This window comes from Phoca vitulina, unplaced genomic scaffold (genome assembly GCF_004348235.1).
Source record: "Phoca vitulina isolate PV1807 unplaced genomic scaffold, GSC_HSeal_1.0 scaffold20, whole genome shotgun sequence".
Taxonomy (NCBI): Eukaryota; Metazoa; Chordata; class Mammalia; order Carnivora; family Phocidae; genus Phoca; species Phoca vitulina.
In genome coordinates, this window is record NW_022589723.1 from 11,416,499 (window position 1) to 11,437,626 (window position 21,128).

At 36.8% G+C, this 21,128-nt stretch overlaps 1 protein-coding gene, 1 non-coding gene and 1 pseudogene across 4 annotated transcripts in view; 1 reads left to right on the forward strand and 2 right to left on the reverse strand.

Moving 5' to 3' along the window:
• UBR1 (ubiquitin protein ligase E3 component n-recognin 1) overlaps positions 1–21,128 on the reverse strand; it is a 150,863-nt gene that overhangs the window by 98,887 nt on the left and 30,848 nt on the right. For all 3 annotated transcript variants that reach the window (XM_032417970.1, XM_032417971.1, XM_032417972.1), the window contains exons 4-10: positions 19,910–20,020; positions 6,460–6,590; positions 3,819–3,957; positions 2,377–2,439; positions 2,011–2,134; positions 1,585–1,692; positions 881–969 (exon numbers count right to left, since the gene is read on the reverse strand). In XM_032417970.1, coding sequence (XP_032273861.1) covers positions 881–969; positions 1,585–1,692; positions 2,011–2,134; positions 2,377–2,439; positions 3,819–3,957; positions 6,460–6,590; positions 19,910–20,020 — 765 coding nt within the window. The remainder of the gene's footprint in view (positions 1–880; positions 970–1,584; positions 1,693–2,010; positions 2,135–2,376; positions 2,440–3,818; positions 3,958–6,459; positions 6,591–19,909; positions 20,021–21,128) is intronic.
• LOC116640764 lies at positions 5,648–6,445 on the forward strand (annotated as a pseudogene).
• LOC116640882 lies at positions 18,107–18,210 on the reverse strand. Its single transcript, XR_004301099.1, has one exon. It is a non-coding gene; the product is annotated as a U6 spliceosomal RNA (small nuclear RNA).

Below are 21,128 nucleotides of genomic sequence, written 5' to 3' on the forward strand. Positions count from 1 at the left end.
AAGAATGAAGGGGGGGAAATCGGAGGGGGAGAAGAACCATGAGAGACGATGGACTCTGAAAAACAAACTGAGGGTTCTAGAGGGGAGGGGGGTGGGAGGATGGGTTAGCCTGGTGATGGGTATTGAGGAGGGCACGTTCTGCATGGAGCACTGGGTGTTATGCACAAACAATGAATCATGGAACACTACATCTAAAACTAATGATGTAATGTATGGGGATTAACATAACAATAAAAAAATTAAAAAAAAAAGAAAAGTGTTTAAAGATATAAAGAAAAAGATGCAGTTGTAAATGCTCTTAATATTATCCAAATAAGAGAAAGTGTATATATACACTTATATGTATAAAAGTCAATAAAAATATGACAGAAAAAACTCAAAAAAAACAAAAACAAAACAACAACAACAACAAAAAAACAGACAAATGATAAAGAAGAATGAATGCATGTGTAATGTGATAACTTCCTATTGCTCTGTCCAGGCAAAAAACAGGTCATTTTCCACCTACCTCCTCTCCAAGACTACTGCTTCCATACTGCCAAATGTGAAACTGAATGGACTTTTGAAAAAGAAATACATCACAAACTGAGGGTTCTAGAGGGGGGATGGGTTAGCCTGGTGATGGGTATTAAAGAGGGCACGTACTGAATGGAGCACTGGGTGTTATATGCAAACAATGAATCATGGAACACTACATCAAAAACTAATGATGTAATGTATGGCGATTAACATAACATAATAAAATTTTAAAAATGTAAAAAAAAAAGAAATACATCACAAAATTAAACTGATTCATAATTATCTGCTTTGTTTCTACAACTTCATTTCCAAAATGGTTTTCTTTTTCTATTATTGATATCTATTTATAAAGAGCAATTACCTTCACAAATTCCATAGCAAAGAACTTTTTGTATTCCATCTCCATAAAAAAACTGCTGAAGATCAATTCGTGAAGGATCTTACGGGCACCTAGAGATCATTTTTGGGGGAAGTGGAAGAGTATCACCAAGGCAAAAAAAACATTCCGGCTATTAGAAGTGGCAGAATATTATAAAAATATTTCACATACTAACAGACCTCAAGAACTCAAATATGAGTAGCATTTATCACAATAATAGCTAGAATTTAAAATACATATATATAAACCTTTTCCCTCTCTTTCTGCCCCTCCGCTTTGCCTTACTTCACTCTACCTTGCCTAAGCTTTCTCCATTCCTTTTTATTCTATTTCACTCAAAATTACTCTTACTCTGTGTCTTCCCTTTTCCATTTCCTTAAGCCTTTTTCTCACCTTTCACTGTATGTTCTGCATTTGGATTTTAAAAATGAAAATTAACATAGCTTTAATAATGGCACCAAATGAATATATACACATACTCTTTTTTACTGGCCCTGACTAAACGAAAAAACACTATAATTAGAAGTATCCTTAAGTTTTAACACAGAAGACTACATATTGATTGGTTAACTTTTTCTTAACGTACAATATCTTATCAATCAAGAGCACTGATTTAATAAAAAAGATTATAGCTCCACTTTAAGGTCATGCTTCATGGCAAGCAGCATAAGCAAAGATCCACCTACCTTTATAAAGCTTTGCATCCCAAAGCATTAATCTGCTTATGAGACAGGGATTCTCAGAGCCAGGTTCTTCTCTAAGGCATGCCTGGCAAAAGATCTGTCTAAAGTCACCTACAAACAAAAGAAGTCACATAACTTTTATTTTCATAATATTCCTCCCAAAAGTATGTTTCCTACAATAACATGTGAAAAAATTAACATTAATCTTCCCAGCTTAATATCAACAATAATTCTGTCAACATTGAAGAATCAAAAGCTGATAAAATATTATTTATGGCGTTTTGAGATACAAATCTGAAAATTAATCAAAATGTATAAACCAAAAATGAAAAAGAAATTTTGTTTTATACTCAATGACATTTTCAAATTCGTGGCTATTTCAAAAACCAGTATTTTATGAGAAATAAGAAAAATAGGCAATATGCTTACTTGAATAGCTCATAATTTTGTTCATCCAGGAGCCAAGACGCAAAGCAAATTTCTGATGAGCCATAACTTCAGAGTGTAATACTTCTACATGAAGTGGATGTTGAGAGACATTTTCTGAATGACTCTACAAATGAAAGGAATATTAAAAACAAAACACTAGTTTTAAAATTTGTTTTAACTAAGTAATCTATTCTTCAAGAAAAAATCTTATATAACACTTACAGTTTCAAATCTCTGGGTCTAAATGGCCCAATACTACCTTTACTTAGGATACCAAACCACTTCAACAATGTGATTATTCTACTTCGGCTCCTGTAATATGAATTCCTCTTACAATTCTCTTTTGTCCCTAATTCAGAAAATTACCTTTATATCTTCCTTTGCTTCTTGGCAAGCAGCAAAAGCACCTGCTTTGACAGCCCGACGACCCTAATTATAAACAAACATGAGAATTAAGTAGTAGAATGACAATCCCAATCAATAAGTAATATGTAGCCCAAAGGCCTAATGAGCTCTTAATTATTAATCATTTGTCAACTGCCTAAAAGTAGTAAGATGGGCAATACCTGGACGATAAACATAAATGTTTAACATCTTTATGAAACTTCAGAACTTTTGATACCGCTAGCAGAGAATATACTTTAGGATGCTGGATTTCCTGCTTGGCAAGAATGTTAGTTCTTCACTTGCTATAGTGTACTCTATTTCTATCCAATAATAATAATTTAGGTTTTTACTAAAATCCTGCTATATGTTTTAAATACTTTTCATGCAGGCGCCTGGGTGGATCAGTCGGTTAAGTGTCTACCTTCAGCTCAGGTCATGATCCCAGGGTCCTGGGATTGAGCCCCGTGTCAGGCTCCCTGTCTCCCTCTCCCACTCCCCCTGCTTGTGCTCTCTCACTTTCTCTCTCTCTCTCTGTCAAATAAATAAATAAAATCTTTAAAAAATAAATACTTTCCATGAATGAATTTACAAGTTCCTCAACATGTGTTCCACAACACACTTGGCATCCACTAGTGGATGACAGGTGTGACCAGGATATTGATTCCTCAAGCCCTAGCACCACTACACTAATTACTAATGCCATGCTGCTTCTTCCACTATATTACACTCCTCTCAAGGACAAGGATTAAGTTAATATTCCCTCTATATACCTGAGGAACACATTTTGCTTTAGATAGATATTTTTTAAAAAGCCAAACCACAGCATCAGTATTATGCTAAAAATAGTTGTAATAAATAATGTTAAAAATGTCAAAATTAATGCATTTATTCATGTGCTCAATAATTACAGAATGCTATTTTATTATTATTTTTTAAAGATTTTATTTATTTATTTGACAGAGAGAGACACAGCAAGAGAGGGATCACAAGCAGGGGGAGTGGGAGAGGGAGAAGCAGGCTCCCCGCAGAGCAGGGAGCCCGATGTGGGGCTCGATCCCAGGATCTGACCCGAGCTGAAGGCAGACGCTTAACGACTGAGCCACCTAGGTGCCCCTAGAATGCTATTTTAATAAATAATTATAGAAACAAACTAAAGCAGACATTCCTAACTACTTTTTGCCAAATATATTCAGTAACTTTCTAATTATTTAGAATAAAAGAAGAAAGCTAATAGTTTATTTACAATTATGATACACAGAAAAATCAAGTTTTAACCAATTTACCTAGGATATAAGGAATAAAAGAAGAGTATGATTATTCCTAACACAATACAAAAGAGCACTTGTCAAGGACTCAGTCAACACCTGACTCCCAGGAAGCTGATATGGGGGAGCGTAAGAATTCAAATGAAGCTCACAAACCTCTTTGTCTATGGCAGTGGTATGCAACTGGGCCTCTGCGAGCTCACAGTCAAGAGCTCTTTGTAGACTGTATATGACATGGTCATATGAATGGTGTTCATCATTGAAAAGGACACAATAGTATCTTTCATTTTTCTCCCTGTTAAAAAATAAAAGATACATATTCAGATACTGAAACAAATAAAGGAAAATGTGAAAAATAGACTAAAATAATATATAACATATAACCACTGTGTAGTTTCTTATGTATGAGAAAGTACCACAGCAATACTGATAAAGGAAGTTATTTTAAGTGTTACAGTGCCATGAAATTTTAAAAACCCTGATACCATTTCATTTTTTTATTACCTCCAGATGTAAATTATTACTTTCAGTTTAGTGGCAATATGTTTTTAATACTACTCTTATTGCGGCAAAGGGAGACAGCCCTAGGCTCAGGACCTTCAGACAGGCAATGATAAATGGTAAGATTTTATTAACACTTAATTTTTATTGAGTTTGTTTTTGCTTTTACTTTCTACTTACTTGAAGTGATACTGGTTTTATAGAACATTTAAGTTTAGCAAAAAAAAAGGTGTACAGATTGAAAGTGCTAGCACTACCATGTGATTGAGGGACCTCAGGCTGCTTAAGCTTTTAAGCTTGCTGAGATGACAGTGCCTCCTCCATCTTTAAAAAGAGTATAATATCTACATTCAAGAGTGGTGTGAGGATCTCATAAAAAATGTGAAAGCACTTGTCCTGGGCTACACAAATGTCAGATGTTATTATGAGTTTTAAACAGTTTACAGTATGCTTTTATAATATACTCAATCCAACTCATAACTCTAAGAGGCAGATTTTCTCAGGCCTGTTAGAGCTCAGGAAACAGGGGTGCTTGGCTGGCTCCGTCAGTAGAGCATCTGGCTCTTGATCTTGGGGTCAAGAGTTCAAGCCCCATGTTGAGTGTAGAGATTACTTTAAAAAAAAACAAAAAAAAACCAAAAAAACTTCTCCATGGTCACAATGCCAAAAAGCAGTTAGAAGGCCTCAAACTCAGATCTATGAATCTGAAGTCTGGTGCTGCTATACATACACTCAAACTCAAGCAACTCTCCCTTTTCATGCTGGCAGATTGCTAGTATCATGTTTACCAACACAAAGTTTCTTTTTCTTTTTTTTAAGATTTATTTATTTATTTATTTATTAGAGAGAGGGAGAGGGAAAGCAGACTCCCTGCTGAGCAGGGAACCTCACGTGGGGGTTGGATCCCAGGACCCTGGGATCATGACCTGAGCTGAAAATAGACGCTTAAGCGACTGAGCCACACAGGCACCCCAACAACACAAAGTTTCTTAAAGAGTTTAATTGACATTATCACATATCTGAAATTAAAGCCTTTTTGGATGCAATCTCTGATGACCTTTATTTCCCCAAGCAGTTTATGGCCCACAAAGAGTCAAAACAATACATTTAATGTCTTTATAAATTAAAATTCTTAATTCTCTCTCCTCCTAAAACAAAAAAAATCCGTAAAAGGAACAACAGTATTTGAATTTGTGATGCAATTTTGTGAAATTCCTAATATTACATGGATAGAAAAATTCCCACAAGGCCCAAACTGTATCTTCATATCAGATCTGGAATTCTCTTGTACTTTGTAAGTTAAGAGCAAATCTGTCACTGAAAGACTTATGGCTGTTAAAAATTGCTGGGTTTTAGTTTTAAAATGTTAAATCCCTACAACTAGTAGGGAAATAATCCTAGGTATCAAAGCACATGGTAAAGGGCTATCTTCTTATTATCATCACAAACCTCTTGGGGAATCTGGTGGTGGTCTAGGACAGGATCAAACTGGGCAATTTACTTCTCTTCTGGGATGAGTAGCTACTAGGTCCTTATAAATCATTTAGAATAAGACCCCCAGCCCAAATAATGAAAGAAAGGCCTTTATCCCCGCCATGGGCTGAGCTAATCCAGAAGAAGCTACAGGGAAAGGGGGAGAAATATCAGCAGCTACAGAAGGACTTGAGTAAATCCATGTCAGGGTGGCAAAGCTTGAGGCACAACTAACAGAAAAGTAATACTGTGAAGGAGGAGCTGGCCCTGCTAGATGCATCCAACATGGTCTTTAAATTTCTGCGTCCTGTGCTGGTCAAACAGGAGCTGGGAGAGGCTCAGGCCACAGTGGGGAAGAGGCTGGACTGTATCACAGCTGAAATTAAGCGATATGAATCCCAGCTCCAGGACCTCGAACAGCAGTCAGAGCAACAGAGGGAGACCCTGACTCAGCTGCAGCAGGAGTTCCAGCGGGCCCAGGCAGCCAAGGCAGGGGCTTCTGGGAAGGCCTGACCCCGTGGTGGGGAAAGGGGAGGGGAGGGAATGAAGCAGCTCTAGGGTCTATACTGTAGCTAATAAAATGTGAAAACACCTCATGTTTTCCGACCAAAAAAAAAGACCCCCAAAATGCTCTTTCTTAAAAGTCAGCAGCTCCTGTTTAGGGTCTTCTTTTGGCTTACTTTCTGTTAGTGCCTGTGCAGAGCATCTCATATAAATGGACATTTTGGAAGTATTCCCAAAAGAGAATTCTCTACATAATTGTCATAATGCCAATAAATTATAATCTTTGCTAAAACTTCTCCCTTTTGAAAAATGTCCTCACCTTATCTGGAGTTCAGGAGGCAGTTCTTTTTCCTCTTCCCATATAGTCATTTCTACAATGTATTTTATCACTGAAGGGAATATTTTCCGGGCTTGGGCAATTACCTCTTCATTCAATGGACAACGTAAATTCTGTAAGACAATATAGAAAAAATATAACTAATAATAATAATTTGTATACAAATAAATGGTTGAGAAAATGTTATTAATTTGTAATTATTTTAATGACTTCATTACACCATCCTTCAGGAACAAATTCAAGTTGAGCTCAAGAGGGTTGCTATTCACATCAGTTTAGCTTAATTCCTTGTGGCCAAGTTGGTGCTACAGATAGAAAGGAAAGGAGATAGAACACAGGGTCCCCTTTTTAGTGATGCTCTCCCTTATGAATGTTCTCTGCCTTCCTGAGTAGCCTAATTATGGTAATATCAGAGAACATTTGGTTATCCCTTAGACCTTTCAAAAAACTTTTCTCATTATTTCAACTGATCCTCATACCCACTCTGTAAGAAAGGGAGAGAGTTAGTGACATTTTTTAAAAAGATATTATTTAGGGGCGCCTGGGTGGCTCAGTTGGTTAAGCGACTGCCTTCGGCTCAGGTCATGATCCTGGAGTCCCGGGATCGAGTCCCGCATCGGGCTCCCTGCTCGGCAGGGAGTCTGCTTCTCCCTCTCCCGCTCCCCCCTCTTGTGCTCTCTCTCTCTCTCAAATAAATAAATAAAATCTTTAAAAAAAAAAAAAAAAAAAAAAGATATTATTTATTTGAGAGAGAGAGCATGAGAGAGCACACACAAGAGAGAAAATGAGCAGGGGGGGAGAGGCAGAGGGAAAGGGAGAAGGAGGCTCCCCACTGAGCAGGGAGCCCAATGCGGGCTTGATCCCAGAACCCTGGGATCATGACCTGAGCAGAAGGCAGATGCTTAACGGAATGTGCCACCCAGATGTCCAAGAATTCGTGACATTTAAAGGATAAGGAACCCATCCAAGGTAAAAGAGCCTATAAATAGCAGAAATGACTAAAACCTGAGTCTTTGGCTCCCACAAAAAAACCATGTTCTCTTTATTACAGACCACTACCTCCTTAACAAAAGGCTTGCTGAAATCAGTCAGCTAAAAAATCCATTCAAATGCTCTTTTGATTTTGATACAAATCAAAACCACAATGAGATACTTCTTTACACCTGCTACAGTTACTGTAATAAAAAAGACACATAATAACAAGTGCTGGCCAGGATGTAGAGAAATTTGAACGTTTATACACTGCTGGTGGAAATGTAAGATGGTGCAGCCAATTCGGAAAATAGTCTAATAGATGCTCAAAATATTTAGCATAGTTATATGACCCAGCAATTCCACTCCTACATATCTATACAAAATAAATGAAAACATGTCTGAAACAAAAACATATACACAAATATTCATAGCAGCATTATTTATAATAGCCAAAGAGTGGAAACAACCCCAATGTCTATCAACTGATGAATGGATAAATAAAATATGAATTCTTTTTTTTTTTTTAAGATTTTATTTATTTGACAGGGAGAGACACAGCGAGAGAGGGAACACAAGCAGGGGGAGTGGGAGAGAGAGAAGCAGGCTCTCTGCTGAGCAGAGAGCCCAACGCGGGGCTTGATCCTAGGACCCCGAAATCATGACCTGAGCCGAAGGCAGACGCTTAATGACTGAGCCACCCAGGCGCCCCTAAAATATGAATTCTTATACAACAGAATATTACTTGTACCAAAAAGTACCTGGTACAACATGGATGAACCTTGAAAACATTATGCTGGTGAAAAAAGCCAATCATAGAAGACCACATACTATATGATCCCATTTATATAAAATGTCCATAATAGGCATATGTATAGGGACAGAAAGTAAAATAGTGATTGCCTAAGGCTGGGGAGTTTGTAAGAAATGGAGAGTGACTGCTGATGGATACAGGGTTTCTTTTGGGGGTGATGAAAATGTTCTATAATTGAGGTGATGGATGAAAAACTCTGTGAATACACCAAAAAGTGCTGAATTATACACTTTAAATGGGAGAATTTTTTAATATGGTACCAAGTTACATCTCAATAAGCTGTTTAAATAAAGAGTAAACAGGAAAATAAAACAAAGGAGCTCTTTAAGACAAAAAAATCCAGTAGAAATTCAATATAAGATTTTAATATTAAATTTTAACCTACCTGCTACAGACTGTTCTAATGAACTGTTTCATTCTGCATTCACCAAACTCTTAACCTACACATTTTTACTATTTTGCACCTATTCTTTCTCACTCTCCAATGCTTTATGATTTCAATTTTTACCTTCTCTTCAATATGTCACCTTCTCTCTGGAGATTTTGTTCAGAAGCATTTACTAGAGAGAGATACAAAGAGTGCCAAAGTACTAAGAGCAATATTGGTCCACTACATTCCTATTTCATATATATATACATATAATACACACATATATGTATTTTTTTTAGCTCAGTATATCCTTTTGAATTCTTCAAAATAGTAGTCTGAGGTGAAGAGTTAAAAGAATCAACTCATTACTTCCATGCCATAGCAATCAGAAGTAAGTCCTTTAGAAGAGGTCTGGTAAGTATATAAGAAACTTTCAAGCAAAGCATCTAATGCTTAGAAAATAAGAAGGTCAATGAGAGGAAACAAAAGGGCTATAATCTAAACAGGAAAAAAAAAAAAACAACTTAATAATTAACCCAGAAATGTACTGCAAAACTAGAGAGAAACTGCTTTTATACATATACAGGAAAGAGGCCTCTCTTCAAAAGACATTGCCAAAAGCTGGATGATTGGCTGATTAGTATCAGCCAGAGCAGATTACACTTGGTAGATCCCCACTATGACTGGCACAATGCCATGCACCTGGTAGAGTATGGCTTTCACATTCATCAAAGCAAAGATGAAACAAAACGCTAGGTACACAGGACTGTTTGTGTTGCATGAATTGATTAGTTATATGCTAGCCATAGGTGCCCTTCTTTCACCTCCAGATAATCAGTAAGTTCCAGAATATCCAGGTTTACTTTTTGGATAAGCCTGAACGACCAATCACCCTCTGAATCTAATTCTAAATCCAAGATCAGCTTAGTTCAAGACTAAATTCAGTGTTCTGAGGCCACTATGATTCAGGAAAACCCCAAACGGACTGGAAATCCATGAGGCAGAGGGAGGGAAGCTAGTTTTGTAAACTCAGTGAGTCAACTTAACTCCCAAGGATTCTTCAGGTATTTAAAACACAAAGAAAGGGGCGCCTGGGTGGCTCAGTCGTTAAGCATCTGCCTTTGGCTCAGGTCATGATCCCAGTGTCCTGGAGCCCCTCATCGGGCTCCCTGCTCAGCGGGAAGCCTGCTTCTCTCTCTCTCCCTCTCCCACTCCCCCTGCTTGTGTTCCCTCTCTTGCTGTGTCTCTCTCTGTCAAAAAAATAAATAAAATCTTAAAAAAAAAAAAGAAGAACACAAAGACAGGGGTGCCTGGGTGGCTCAGTCATTAAGCATCTGCCTTCGTCTCAGGTCATGATCCCAGGGTCCTGGGATCCAGCCCCGTGAGCCCCGCATTGGGCTCCCTGTTCAGCGGGAAGCCTGCTTCACCCTCTCCCGCTCCTCCTGCTTGTGTTCCCTCTCTCACTGTCTCTCTGTCAAATAAATAAATAAAATATTAAATAAATAAATAAATAAAACACAAAGACAGTTTTTGCAGAATGACTAGTTATGGAATGAACAGGTTATAAAAACCAAGCCACAAATCACTCTCTACGTGCCAAAAGATTTCAAAATATTTTGACGTATTAGAAGAGGAAAGTGAAATAATCAGAATTAAAAGCATTCCTTAAAACAAAAATGAGAATAAAATTGAAAGGGTTACACTGGTATTCCAGGTAATGGACATTTGGTAATATTTAATCAAGAAACGGGCACTTGATAAGTATTTGTCAAGTGAAGGAATGGCCATCTGAGATTAGGACAAGTAAATGAGTAAGAGGGAAGAGGCAATCTAAAAATCGAATGCTGAATAATAAAGTAAATGGGGGAAAAGACTAACAATTGGTGAATGGGTAACAAGTATATGGCTATTCTTTGTACTATTTTTATTTTTGCAGCTTTTCATAAATTTGAAATTATTTCTAAATTCAAGATTTTAAAAAAACCATCTGGAACGCAGAATCTAAAGATCTGAATTTTAGGTCCAACTTTGCCACTGACTAGATAATGCAAACCTGAGCAAGTCACTTTACTGAGGCTCTGTTTCTACTTCTATAAAATGGAGCTACTGTATCTACCTCACAAAGTAGTAATGAGGATAAAATTATATAATTCGCGTGAAAGATTTCTGTTAATTCTAAAACATACAAATGTGAGGTATTATTAGTATCAGAAGTAAGAAAGGTAATGGGAAAAGTAGTAGGAGCTGTAATACTAATACTAATGACGACAGCTAACATTTACTGGGCCCTTAGAATACTCCCAGGCAAATTCTAGAGCTAAGCACTTTGCATGTATTACCTCATTTAATCCTCACAGCCCTGAGAGGCGGATGGTATTATCTCCAGTTTAGAGATATACTGAAAGGTAGAAAGGTTGAGTAACTCTGCCAAAGTCACAGAGCTATCAGTGGGGTTCTAAAACAAACTGAGGACACCTGTTCTAGAGCCCATACTGTTGCCCTCTGATGCTTCTACTCAAGAGAAGACAACACATTTTACCTCTCCAAATATAATTCCATTTCTTTCCATTCTGAGTTTTGTAAAATAGAGTGCACTACACACAAGTGGTCACATACCACAAACATACAGAATACCAGGGGTTTCTTAATGATAGATCATTATCCTTTATGATACATTGCAATGTTTTTTTCTGGTCTGTCATTTAATCTCATGACAAAGTTTTTACTATAAAGAAGTTATTAATATTTGCAGAAGAAATTTATTATCTTTTCCTTTTTATGGCTTCTGAATTTAAAGAAAAATCTTAGAAAAGCCCAATCTACTTCAAGATTATTTTTAAAAATTTACCCATATTTCCTTCTAACAAGTTCATAATTTCTTTTCTTTAAAAAAAAGCTTTAAAAAATCCTTGATATTTCTGGAATTTATCTGATCAAGCTTTATATTTTTTTCCCCTCAAATGGGCAGCCAGTTACATACCACCACCGATCTGAAATGCTATCCTTACTACCAATTTGGATTTAGATTCTCTTTCCTATTCCATTCTTTGCTGTCTATTGCTGTAGCAAGAGTCACATTATTTGTATTACTACAGCTCTTTAGTACATTTTAAGTCTGTTAGACCTACTCATACTCATAACTCTTTATTTCAGCTTTTCCTGACAATTCTCACAGATTATTTTTCCAGAAGAACTTCTGCTTTGTCAAGTTCCAAAAGAGTATTTGGCTATTATTCTGGTTGGGGAAATACTGATTTTGTGGATGAACTCTAGAAAAAATTTTGATACTGTATATTTTTTTGTAATATTGAATCTTCCAATCCAAAAATGAAGTATATCTCCTGATTTTTTTTTAAAAGAGATACTTTTTTTTTTTAAGATTTTATTTATTTATTTGACAGAGAGAAAGACAGCGAGACAGGGAACACAAGCAGGGGGAGTGGGAGAGGGAGAAGCAGGCTTCCTGCGGAGCAGGGAGCCCAATGCAGGGCTCGATCTCAGGACCCCGGGATCATGACCTGAGCCGAAGGCAGATACTTAATGACTGAGCCACCCAGGCGCCCTATCTCCTGATTTTTCTTTCTTTCATGCCTATTGGAGTATACTTTTCAAGTTTCTTAAAATAGACCTGGCAGATTTATTTTTTTCCAAAGTATTATTCCATAAGTATATTTTTTCTCATGCTATAATGAATGAGATCTTCTCCTCCATTACATTTTTAAAAAAAATAATCTCTATACCCAACATGAGGCTTGAACTCACGACCTCAAGATCAAGAGTCATATGCTCCACTGACTGAGCCAGCCGAGCACCCCTCTTCCATTACATTTTTTTCCCCCCAAGATTTATTTAATTTTAGAGAGAAAGCGTGCATGAGCAGGAGGGGCAGAGGGAGAGAGTGATAGAATCTGAAGCAGACTTCATGCTAAGCGCAGAGCCCAACATGGAGCTTGATCTCATGAGTCTGAGATCACAACCTGAGCCAAAACCAAGACTTGGATACTTAACCAACTGTACCACCCAGGTGCCCCTTCCATTATATTTTCTAAAAGATATTATTGCTTGTAAGGCATTCAAGTAATATTTGTTGAATACATTAAACAGAAAAACTAATGGTTTTTAATATGAGTTCTGTAACCAATAACTGGACTAAACTCTACTTTCTATTTCTTTTTCAGTTAACATTCTTGGGTTTTCCAGGTATCATGACGATTTTGCCTCCTCTCCAATACTGATGTATTTCAATTTATTCTGTGAGTCTATTTGATTGACTTCCACAACAGTGTTAAATAACAACAGCAGTGGATTTCCTTTTCTTCTCTCTATAATGGGAATACCCTAGTGTTTCATCATCAAACATGATTAATGACTTTTGATTTCAGGTCAATAATCCTGGAAGAAATTGAGAATGTTATCAAAGAAGCTACTTTCCCAACTAAAATTAACAACTCAGGAAACAACAGATGTTGGTGAAGATGCGGAGAAAGGGGAACCCTGTTACACTGTTCGTGGGAATGCAAACTGGTACAGCCACCCTGGAAAACAGTATGGAGGTTCCTCAAAAAGTTAAAAATAGAAATGCCCTATGACCCAGCAATTGCACTACTAGGTATTTATCCAAAGGATACAAAAATACGGATTTGAAGAGGCACATGCAACCCAATGTTTATAGCAACAATGTCCAGAATAGCCAAAATATGGGAAGAGCCCAGATGTGGTGTGTAGTGTGTTTATGTATGTATATATAAGCTATATTCCACAGAATGGAGTATTACTCAGCCATCAAAAAGAATGAAATCCTGGGGTGCCTGGGTGGCTCAGTCGTTAGGCGTCTGCCTTCGGCTCAGGTCATGATCCCAGGGTCCTGGGATCGAGCCCTGCATCGGGCTCCCTGCTCGGCAGGGAGCCTGCTTCTCCCTCTCCCACTCCCCTTGCTTGTGTTCCTGCTTTTGCTATCTGTCTCTGTCAAATAAATAAATAAAATCTTTAAAAAAAAAAAAAAAAGAATGAGATCTTGCCATTTGCAACAACGTGGATGGAACTTGAGGTTATTATGCTAAGCAAAATAAGTCAGAGAAAAATATATGATTTCAATCATATGTGGAACTTAAGAAACACAACAGATGAACATAGGGGAAGGGAAGGGAAAATAAAATTAGACGAAAACAGAGAGGAAGGCAAACCATAAGAGACTCTTTACTCCAGGAAACAAACTGAGGTTGTTGCAGGGGAGGAGGGTGGGGGGATGGGGTAACTGGGTGATAGGCATTAAGGAGGGCACTTGAAGTAACAAGCACTGGGTGTTGTTGTATGCAACTGATGAATCACTAAATTCTACCCCTGAAACTAATAATATAGTATGTGTTAATTAAATTGAATTTAAATAAAAATTTTTTAAAATTAAAAAAAAAAAAAGAAAAGAAAAAAGAAGCTACTTTCCCAGAAAGTGCCAGGATTAATGGTTTCACAAGTGAATTCCAAGAGGTCATTCCAGGAATGTAAGCATGATAGTGCTACATGATTCCTTTAAACTTGATTTCACCCAGTAATGTTTTATTTAGTATTTCAGCATAACAATTATTAATAAAACTGATCTGTAAATTCTCTATTTTGTCAGATATGAGGTCAATATAATGTTGGCTTTAGGTAACAAATTTGGAAACTTTCTCTTTTCCCCCTTCTATGCTTAAGGACAGTTTCTATGTTTTTGTTATTTACTTGGTGTTTAATTGAGTGATTTTTATTTTTATTTTTTTTCAAGATTTTTATTTATTTGTCAGAGAGAGAGAGAGAGAGAGCAAGCACAAGCAGGGGGAGTGGCAGGCAGAGGGAGAAGCAAGCTCCCAGCCAAGCAAGGAGCCCGATGTGGGACTTGATTCCAGGACCCTGGGATCATGACCTGAGCTGAAGCCAGACACTTAACCAACTGAGCCACCCAGGTATCCCTGATTTTTATTTTTAATCAGTAAAATTTTTTAAATACAGAAAAAGAGAAGATCAGTATAATAAACACACTTTTACCTAAATTCAATAACTGTTATTTTTCCATATATGTATTTTTTGTTCAAGTATTTTAAGGTAAAAATTAATTATATTTTACCCCTAAATACTTAATATGTATCTCTAAAAAATTTTTTCTTACATACTTATAATACCATTATTATATCTAGTAACATTAATAATTTTTAAATATCATCTAATGTCTTGATCATATTCAATTTCCTTAATTCTTCCCAAAATATCTACTGCATTTGGTTATCATGTCTACATCACTTACATCTAAATGAATCTCCCATCCCCACTTCCAGCTTTTGTTCTTCATGACAGAAACCAGGCCATACTTCCTATAAAAACTCCTATCTTCTAGATTTGCCTTGAAATGTCCTACATTAATTTATATTTATCTTCCTTGTGGTCTTCTTTATCATGTTCATGTCTCCCCTGTATTTCCTAAAAGTTAAACCTCAAGGTTTTATTAAGTTCAGGCTAAACATTTTTTTTTTTTTTTAAGATTTTATTTATTTATTCACGAGAGACAGAGAGAGAGAGGCAGAGGCAGAGGGATAAGGAGGCTTATGGACAGCTGGATGGACATTGAGTTGATGGACATTGAGTTGTTTCTACTTTTTATTATGAGTAATATATTATTCTATAATAATACTGTTATAACAATATTATTATGAATAACGCTACCATGAACATTCATGTCTAAATATTTGCTTGAACAACTGTTTTTAATTATTTTGAGTATATACCTAGAAGTGGAGCTGCTGGTGTGTATGATAACTCTACATTTAATCATTTGAAGAACTGCTAGACTATTTTCCAAAGTGGCTGCGCTATTCTACATTTCTACCAACAGCATATGAGGGCTCCAACTTTGTCACATTCTCACTAACACTTGTTATTATTTGCCTTGTTGATTATAGCCATTAGTGGGTAGGAAAAAGAATGTCATGATTTTGGTTTGCATTTCCCTAATGAGTAATGATGCTAAGCATCTTCTCATGTGCTTATTGGCTCTCTCTGTGTGTGTGTGTGTGTGTGTGTGTGTGTACACACTCTTTGATGAAATGACTTCATTTTTTTTCCTTTTTAAAATTTTATTTATTTATTTATTTATTAAAGATTTTATTTATTTATTTGACAGAGAGAGAGAGAGGGAGTGGGAGCATAAGCAGGGGGAGTGTCAGGCAGGGGGAGAGGGAGAAACAGGCTCCCCGCCAAGCAGGGAGCCCGACGTGGGGTCAATCCCAGGACCCTGGGGTCATGACCCGAGCTGAAGGCAGATGCCTAACCAACTGAGCCACCCAGGTGCCCTCATTATGGTTTTGATGTGTATTTCCTTAAGGATTCCCTAAGTGATGTTGAGCATCTTCTCATGTGCCTATTGGCTATTTGTATGTCTTCTTTGGAGAAATGTCTATTAAAGTCTTTTGCCCATTTTGTATTCTGCTTGTTTCACTGTTTCTATTCCTAATTTGGTGAAAGCTTTTACTTACTTTTAAAGATTTTATTTATTTATTTGACAAAGACAGAAAGAGCACAAGTAGGCAGAGCAGCAGGCAGAGGGAGAGGGAGAAGCAGGCTCCCCACTGAGCAGGGAGCCCGACACGGGGCTCCATCCCAGGACCCCAAGATCATGACCCTAGCCAAAGGCAGATGCTTAACGGACTGAGCCACCCAGGTGCCCCAGAAATGACTATGAAGAAATGACTATTTGCTTGTTTTAAAAATTGGGTTGTCTTTTTATTATGGAGTTTTAAGAGCTCTTTTTTTTCAAGATTTTATTTATTTATTTTACAGAGAGAGACACAGCGAGAGAGGGAACATAAGCAGGAGGAGTGGGAGAGGGAGAAGCAGGCTTCCCTTGGAGCGGGGAGCCCGATGCGGGGCTCGATCCCAGGACCCTGGGATCATGACCTGAGCCGAAGGCAGATGCTTAATGACTGAGCCACCCAGGTGCCCCTTAAGAGCTCTTTATAAGCTCTAGATACAAGTCCCTTATCAGAAAATATGATTTGCAAACATATTTCTCCCATTCTGTATACTTTTCATTTTCTTGACAGTGTCCTTTGATGAAGTCCAATTATCTATTTTTTCTTGTATTACTCAGGCTTTTGCTGTCATATCTATCAATCCACTGCCAAATATGAGGTAATGAAGATTTACCTCTATGTTTTCTTCTAAGAGTTTTATAGTTTTAGCTCTCACATTTAGGTCTTTGATCCATTTTGAGCTAATTTTCATGTATGGTGTGAGCTAGGGATCCAGACTCATTCTTTTGCATGTGGATATCTAGTTGTTCTGGTACCACTTGATAAAAAGACTATTCTTTTCCTAGGGATATGCCCTTCCTATTCTGGTTGAAAAACAGTTGACCACAGACATGTGGGTTTATTTCTGGGCTCTCAAACCTATTCTCATAATCTCTCTGTTTATCATTATGTCATATCACACTGTCTTGATTACTGTTGTTTTGCAGTAGGTTTTGAAATAGAGAAGTATGAATTCTCCAACTTTGTTCTTTTTCAAGGTTGTTTTGGCTATTCTGTGTCCCTTATAATTCCACATAAACTTTTTTTTAAATTTTATTTTATTATGTTATGTTAATCACCATACATCATTAGTTTTTGATGTTGTGTTCCATGATTCATTGTTTGCATATAACACCCAGTGCTCCATTCAGTACGTGCCCTCTTTAATACCCATCACCAGGCTAACCCATCCCCCTACCCCCCTCCCCTCTACAACCCTCAGTTTGTTTCTCAGAGTCCATAGTCTCTCATGGTTCGTCTCCCCCTCTGATTCCCCCCGCCTTCATTTTTCCCTTCCTGCTATCTTCTTCTTCTTCTTTTTTTTTTTAACATATAATGTATTATTTGTTTCAGAGGTACAGGTCTGTGATTCATCAGTCTTACACAATTCACAGTGCTCACGATAGCACATACCCTCCCCGATGTCTATCACCCAGCCACCCCATCCCTCCCACCCCCCACCACTCCAGCAACCCTCAGTTTGTTTCCTGAGATTAAGAATTCCTTATATCAGTGAGATCATATGATACATGTCTTTCTCTGATTGACTTATTTCACTTAGCATAATACCCTCTAGTTCATCCACGTCGTTGCAACATCTATTAAGATGATCATGCGGTATGTTTTTTTCAGTTTTTAGAAAATTTTATTTTTTCCCAATATTTCAAATTTCTTTTAGTTAACATATAAAGTGTAATACTAGTTTCAGGAGTAGAATTTAGTGATTCATCACTTACATATAACACCCAGTGCTTATCACAGTGCCCTCTTTAATATCCATCACCCATTTAGCCCATCCCCCTGCCCCCAGCAACCCTCAGTTTATTCTCTATAGTTAAGAGTCTCTTATGGTTTGTCTCCCTCTCTTTTTTTTTTTCTTCTTTCCCTTATGTTCATCTGTTTTGTTTCTTAAATTCCACATATGAGTGAAATCATAAAAATATGGAACACTTCACCAGTTTGTGTGTCATCCTTACACAGGGGCCATGCTAATCTTCTCTTTATCATTTCAATTTTAGCATATGTGCTGCCAAGTGAGCTGATTTTTAGATGTTAACCTATGTACTTTATTTTACATCCTGTGAGGAGGCTCATTATGCCATATCACCCCACTATTAGTAATGATGCTAATACTGATGACCAGTTTCAGGAGATGACAATATGATATCTCCATTATAAAGTTTCACTTTTTTTCTGTATGCCTAGCAAGTAATCTATGACATGACAATTTAGAACTATGTGAATATTGTTCTTTATCAACTCATGTCTTAATGGATTTAGCATCCATTAATGAGCCTTGCCTGAATCAAATATTTCCTCAAGGTTTGCAAAATGTTGATTATTCTAATTCTATTATCCCGTCTCTATTAGCTAGCTAGCAATCACCTAGAAAGAAGAGCTTTACCTCATAAACTGGAAATACTTGTTTACCATGAAATATAATTCCTATTGAAAAGGTAGAATAGGGCCTCCTGAGTGACTCAGTTGGTTAAACGTCCAACTCTCAATTTCGGCTCAGGTCATGATCTCAGGGTCGTGGGATAGAGCCCCGAGTAGGGGTCCCAGTTCAGAGCGAGTTCAGGACGTGGTCTGCTTCAAATTCTCTCACTCTGCCCCTCCGCCCACTCCTGCTCTCGCACACGCTCTCTCCCTCTCTAAAATAAATAAAATCTTTTAAAAAAATGGTAGAATAAATGCTTAGTTCATTCTCTTTAATTACCAGTTTTTAAAGTGAGAAATTAATATAATAACCATTGCCATGGCAACGAACCACTGCCATGGCAAAATTATTTGTTTGTTTAAGTTCTCTGCAAGTTTTATTAGGCACTCATGAATTTTCATACATTATGATTCAATCAATTATAGTAGTTATTAGTATTATTTTGATGCTCCAATTGTCCAACTCCGATCAATGACAGCTCTTTCAAGCTGGGTCCTAGATTCTTTAGACACAAACCCATCCTCATAAGCTTACCTATTCCTTGACTCAGACCTGGTCAGGTAATAGTACTTAAAGAGATCAAAATCTGGGCCCTAGGGGTATTCAATGCTAGAGGATTATCTGGAACAGTTTAAAGCGTACAAAAACTATTTATTTCTTGCAGTTCTGAAAAGAGTTACTCTGTGAAACCATTTGAACATAGGAAGTACTTATTAGGAAGTACTTTCTTATAACAACATTCCAAATTTCTTCATTGGTTATTAACTGTTCAAATTTTCTCCACGTTTGAAAAAAATCATGAAATTTTATACAGTCTGATAAAATAATCCATTTTTCAAATGTACTTGCACAGTCTTATCAAGAGTCTTTTATACCCCTTTAATTTCTTCTGTATCTGTGGGTTTTTGTTTTTTCCTCATTCTCCTTCCTAATAGCCTTTATCTGGGCTTACTCACTTTTCTTGATTAGGATATATAGCAGATAATCAACTTACTGACTGTTTTTTCTTTAAGAAAAGGAATTACTGAAGTTACATGTCAGTTCTACTGTTCCATTTGCTCTTTTAGCCTTATATGTCGTTTACTCTTACTTATCAAATTGACTGCTTAACAAGCAGAAGAAATTCACTCTTTAGACAAAGAATACAGAGTGGAATAAAACTCCTTACATTTAAATACTGGAACATAAAAAGCAGGCTTCTTAATGGAATTGAGTTTAACCCATACACATAACATTTCTTTCTATCTAATTGCATCAAGCTTAAAATAATTAGCAATTTTTAAAAATACTATTCTTACCTCTTTTGTAGTACCTGCTCTTCCAGGTTCATGACTTACACAAAAAGGGCCAGTTTTCCATGCCTCTGTGTCTCCACAGTCACAAAATCCCCCTCCAGTAGAAGTATGCATCTGATAAATGAAAAATGAGTTTGTCTTGATTTCAAACACAATTCAAAGCAAGAAGGATGAAGATGACTCAAATAATAAATGCTCCCCAATACTTAAACCTTAATTGCCATTAATATAATAGAAACCAAATAAACCAAAAACCATTTTAGTTAACCAAAATAAATAAAAATCTGAATACTTAATCACAACAAAAATGAGCCTTCAAAACTGACAAAATTTTGAAACAAATATGCTTTGAAACATCTAACTTTTAAATAATAGTTTTTAAAATTGTGTACTAATGGAGAACAGACTGTGAAGTATGCAAAAAAAAAAAACAAAAACAAAACAGCCCACTATGCAACACCTAGAATGCTTGAGTAATGACATTTTTCTGCTTAAACACACTTCTAAAAATCATTATAATAATACTTATATAGTTAAGAAATGTTTACAGTATTTACATCTATTTGATGTTCCACTGCAATTAAAATTATTTACTTTCACTTTTACTATTATTATTTACTATTTATTTTTCCTTTCAGGGTTCCTGCAAACAAAAAAATAAATGATGCAACATATATGAATCCTGATATAGGATGATGACAGTGGCCTGATTTTGAATCTTCCCCAAAACCTCCCTCTCCAAAACATAAAATAAACAAGGAGAGCAATAAAATCACACGATTCATGTCTGCAGCATTACTGAGAGATGAAAAATAAATGCCAACGGCCTTCAAATGACTTGTTCCATTAGAGTTCCTATTGCCTATCGCTTCAAGCCTACAAATGCAGACGAGAGAGGAGCTTAAGAGATCCATGAAAGAAAACAGAGAGGTACAGAGGACTTAGATGAAGCACACACAAAGTCACACCCAATGTTGAGGAACATAGGTTGAGACTTGGCAGTTCCCAGGGAAAGATCAAAAGTGAGCATGACCAGAAGTGGCAACCTGAGAGAAGCACTGCTTTTGGAGGAAAATGAAATACATTAAAAAAAAAAAAGTGATAAACCTTAACAGTGTGGCAATAAATGAAAAAAGGAAATAAAAAGGGAAAATTAAGGATCCTACAGAAATGAGAGAAACAACACAGGCCACTCTCCTCACCTCACCTCTACTACCAACAT